General features: G+C 50.4%; 1 protein-coding gene across 1 annotated transcript in view; it reads left to right on the top strand.

Annotated features, from left to right (window-relative positions):
- TTLL3 (tubulin tyrosine ligase like 3) overlaps positions 1-4,479 on the top strand; it is a 29,081-nt gene that overhangs the window by 1,946 nt on the left and 22,656 nt on the right. Inside the window, 2 exon segments of the mRNA XM_023218503.3 lie at positions 1,973-2,141; positions 2,263-2,360. Coding sequence (XP_023074271.2) covers positions 1,973-2,141; positions 2,263-2,360 — 267 coding nt within the window.

Below are 4,479 nucleotides of genomic sequence, written 5' to 3'. Positions count from 1 at the left end.
GTGCAGTGGCCGGATCTCAGCTCACTGCAAGCTCTGCCTCCCGGGTTCACGCCATTCTCCTGCCTCAGCCTCCCGAGTAGCTGGGACTACAGGCGCCCGCCACCTCGCCCGGCTAATTTTTTTTTTTTTATTTTTTAGTAGAGACGGGGTTTCACCGGGTTAGCCAGGATGGTCTCGATCTCCTGACCTCATGATCCGCCCGTCTCGGCCTCCCAAAGTGCTGGGATTACAGGCTTGAGCCACCGTGCCCCAGTAATTGTGATTTCTCTCCTAGGCAAACCATGACAGCCTCCTAACTGGTCTGCCTCCATCCTGTCCCCTCATCTTTTTGCCATACAGCAGCAAGCCAAGCCTGGAAAGACTCCCTCAGCCTTTGTTGCTCAGGACACTCTTAGTATGAAATGCAAGTCCGGGCCGGGTGCGGTGGCTCAAGCCTGTAATCCCAGCACTTTGGGAGGCCAAGACGGGTGGATCATGAGGTCAGGAGATCGAGACCATCCTGGCTAACCTGGTGAAACCCCGTCTCTACTAAAAAATATAAAAAACTAGCCGGGCGAGGTGGCGGGCGCCTGTAGTCCCAGCTACTTGGGAGGCTGAGGCAGGAGAATGGCGTAAAGCCGGGAGGCGGAGCTTGCAGTGAGCTGAGATCCGGCCACTGTACTCCAGCCTGGGTGGCAGAGCGAGACTCTGTCTCAAAAAAAACAAAAGAAATCCAAGTCCGTTCCGAGGCCCGCAGGCCTTCCACAGTCTAGCCACTGCCTACCTTTTCTGGGGCTTTCCCCATCATTTTCCATGCTCCACTCACTCTGGTCTCCCTTCAGTTCCTTCTGACCTCTCTCCAGCCTCAAGGCCTTTGCACATGCATTCCCCTCTGCCTGAATCGCCATTTCCCAGCTCTGTACATTCATGGCTTCCTTTCAACCTTCCCTGACCATGTATTTCTAAGTAGTTTCTCTGGATCCCATTAAGTATGCAGTTTCTGGAGCCAAACTGCCAGGATGTAAATCCCTGCTCTTTTGCCTAACCACTGTGGGGCCTCAGGCACCCTGCTCAACTTCTCTATGCCTCTGTTTCATAGCCAGTAAAATGGAGATAACAGTATCTAATAAAAAATGCATAGTATTGGCCGGGCAACGTGGCTGACACCTGTAATCTCAGCATTTTGGGAGGCCAAGGCAGGAGGATCACTTGAGGCCAGGAGTTCAAGACCAGCCTGGCCAACACAGCGAAACCCAGTCTCTACCAAAAAATATAAAAATTATCTGGGCGCTAGATGCCGTGGCTGATGCCTGTAATTCCAGCACTTTGGGAGGCCAAGGTGGGTAGATCACCTAAAGTCAGGAGTTTGAGACCAGTGTGGCAAATATGGTGAAACCTTGTCTCTACTAAAAATACAAAAATTAGCTGGGTGTAGTGACACACACCTGTACTCCCAGCTACTGGGGAGGCTGAGGCAGGAGAATCACTTGAACCCAGGAGGTGGAGGTTGCAGTGAGCCAAAATCATGCTATTCCAGCCTGGGTGACAGAGGAAGACTCCGTCTCAAAAAAAAAAAAAAAAAAATCTAGGCACGGTGGTGCACACCTGTAATCCCAGGTACTCCAGGAGGCTGAGGCAGGAGAACCGCTTGAACCCAGGAGGAAGAGAGTGCAGTGAGCCGAAATTGTGCCACTACACTCCAGCCTGGGCAACAGAGTGAGACCCTATCTCAAACAAAACAAAAACGCATAGTATTGTTAGTAATGCATGTAAGTGCTCAGCACGTAGTAGGTCCTCAATAAATAGTAGCCATTGCTATTATTATTACCATGCATATTTATTTCTCTACTTATGTATAGTCTGTTTATTTCTCCTACTGGAATATAAAAATTTCCTGATGGCAGTGTCCATACTATCTGGTTCACCTTTATATCCCCTATGTCTGGCACTTATGCAATACTTATTGAAGAAGTATCCATCTCTCACCTTGCAGCAGAAGAAGATCTTTACAATCCAAGGCTGCTACCCGGTGATCCGGTGTCTCTTGCGCCGGAGGGGCTGGGTGGAGAAGAAGATGGTCCATCGCTCAGGCCCCACTCTGCTGCCACCCCAAAAGGATCTGGATAGCTCAGCGATGGGTGACAGTGACACCACTGAGGATGGTGAGTGGTTCCCTCCCTTTCCACAGCTGTCCCTCCTGAGTCCCTCTGTCCCAGGGTTGAGACCTTATGGACTATGGGGCAAGGAGAGGAAGCTCATCAGCTCTGGGCTCTGCATCCACAGAGGATGAAGATGAGGATGAGGAGTTCCAGCCACCACAGCTGTTCGACTTGGATGATTTACTGAAATTTGATGACCTAGATGGAACACACGCTCTGATGGTGAGGGCCCTGGGGGACAAGATGAAGCAGGGGCTGCCTGCTTAGTGGAAGAGCATTGGTGTCCAGCTGGGTGACCTCAGACTAGTCCTTTCTTTCTCTGGGCCACAGTTTTACCCTATCTGTAGTAAAAACTGCTTCTTTAAAGGCTGGATAGAGCTGGGCATGGTGGCTCACGCCTGTGGTCCCAGCTACTCAGGAGGCCAAGGTGGGAGGATCACTTGAGGCTAGGAGTTCAAGACTAGCCTGAGCAACATAGTAAGACTCAGTCTTTACAAAAAAAGGTAGAAAAACATTATCCGGGTGTGGTGGCGTGTTCCTGTAGTCCCATCTACTCGGGAGGCTAAGGTGGGAGGATCGCTTGAACCCGGGAATTACAGGCTGCAGTGAGCTATGATCACACCACTGCACTCCAGCCTGGGCAACAAAGCAAGACTCTATCTCTAAAAAAGAAATAAGTGAATAAAGGCTGGATAGGGCCGCAGAGTGGGGAGGGACACATCAGGCCTGTGTCCCATCTGGCCTGTGATTCAGAGCTCTGCTAGGTCATACCAGATGCCAGCACAGCCTCCATGCATGGTAACTCCCCCTTCAAATAAAAACCCCATAGTTCACTTTCTCCCTCTGCTTTTGGTAAGTGAAGGTAGGAAGGAAGGGCTTAAAAAGCTCTGGAAGAGGTGGAGTGGGGTGGCTTATGCCTGTAATCCCAGTACTTTGGGAGGCTGAGGAGGGCAGATCCCTCGAGGTTAGGAGTTTGAGACCAGCCTGGCCAACATGGTGAAAACCCATCTCTACTGGAAAAAAAAAAAAAAAAAAATTAGCCGGGTGTGGTGGCAGGCGCCTGTAATCCCAACTACTCAGGAAGCTGAGGCAGCAGAATCGCTTGAACCCAGGAGGTGGAGGTTGCAGTGAACTGAGATCACACCACTGCATCCCATCCTGGGCAACAGAGTGAGACTCTGTCTCAAAAGATAAAAAGAAAAAAGAAAATAAAGGCCGGGCACAGTAGCTCACGCCTGTAATCCCAGCACTTTGGGAGGCCGAGGCTGACGGATCACCTGAGGTCAGGAGTTCAAGACCAACCTGGCCACCATGGTGAAATCCTGTCTCTATTAAAAAAATATAAAAATTACCTGGGTATAGTGGTGTATGCCTGTAATCACTGCTACTTGGGCGGCTGAGGCAGGAGAATTGCTTGAATCTGGGTAGCGAAGGTTGCAGTGAGCTGAGATCATGCCACTGCACTCCAGCCTGGGCGACAGAGCAAGACTCTGTCTCAAAAATAAAATGAAAATACAAAAATTAGTCAGGCGTGGTGGCGGGCACCTGTAATCCCAGCTACTCGGGAGGGTGAGGCATGAGAATTGCTTGAACTTAGGAGATGGAGGTTGTAGTGAGCTGAAATCGCACCACTGCACTTCAGCCTGGGTGACAGAACAAGCGATAACTCCATCTGGGAAAAAAAAAAAAAGCTGAAAGAGTCAGGTGTGATGATGTGGAGGACATGCATGTTGATGTGAGGGTACTTGGGTTTCCATCTTGGTAGTGCCACTTACTGAGGTCAACTATATAAAATTGCCATTTCTGGCCGGGCGTGGTGGGTCATGCCTGTAATCACAACACTTTGGGAGGCCAAGGTGAGTGGCTTATTTGAGGTCAGGAGTTCGAGACCAGCATGGTGAAACCCCTGTCTCTACTAAAAATATTAAAAAAAAGAAAAACATTATCTGGGTCTGGTGGCACACACCTGTAATTCCAGCTACTAGAGAAGCTGAGGCAGAAGAATCACTTGAACCCAGGAGACGGAGGTTGCAGTAAGCCAAAATCATGCCACTGCACTCCAGCCTGGGTGACAGAATCAGACTCCATCTAAAAAAAAAAAAAAAAAGGCCGGGCGCGGTGGCTCAAGCCTGTAATCCCAGCACTTTGGGAGGCCGAGACGGGCGGATCACGAGGTCAGGAGATCGAGACCATCCTGGCTAACACGGTGAAACCCCGTCTCTACTAAAAATACAAAAAAAACTAGCTGGGCGAGGTGGCGGGCACCTGTAGTCCCAGCTACTCGGGAGGCTGAAGCAGGAGAATGGCGTAAACCCGGGAGGCAGAGCTTGCAGTGAGCCGA

The sequence above is a fragment of the Piliocolobus tephrosceles genome, chromosome 2 (assembly GCF_002776525.5).
Source record: "Piliocolobus tephrosceles isolate RC106 chromosome 2, ASM277652v3, whole genome shotgun sequence".
In the NCBI taxonomy this organism is placed as follows: domain Eukaryota; kingdom Metazoa; phylum Chordata; class Mammalia; order Primates; family Cercopithecidae; genus Piliocolobus; species Piliocolobus tephrosceles.
The sequence above is the reverse complement of the archived record's forward strand: the minus strand, read 5'-3'. Positions and strand labels throughout refer to the sequence as shown.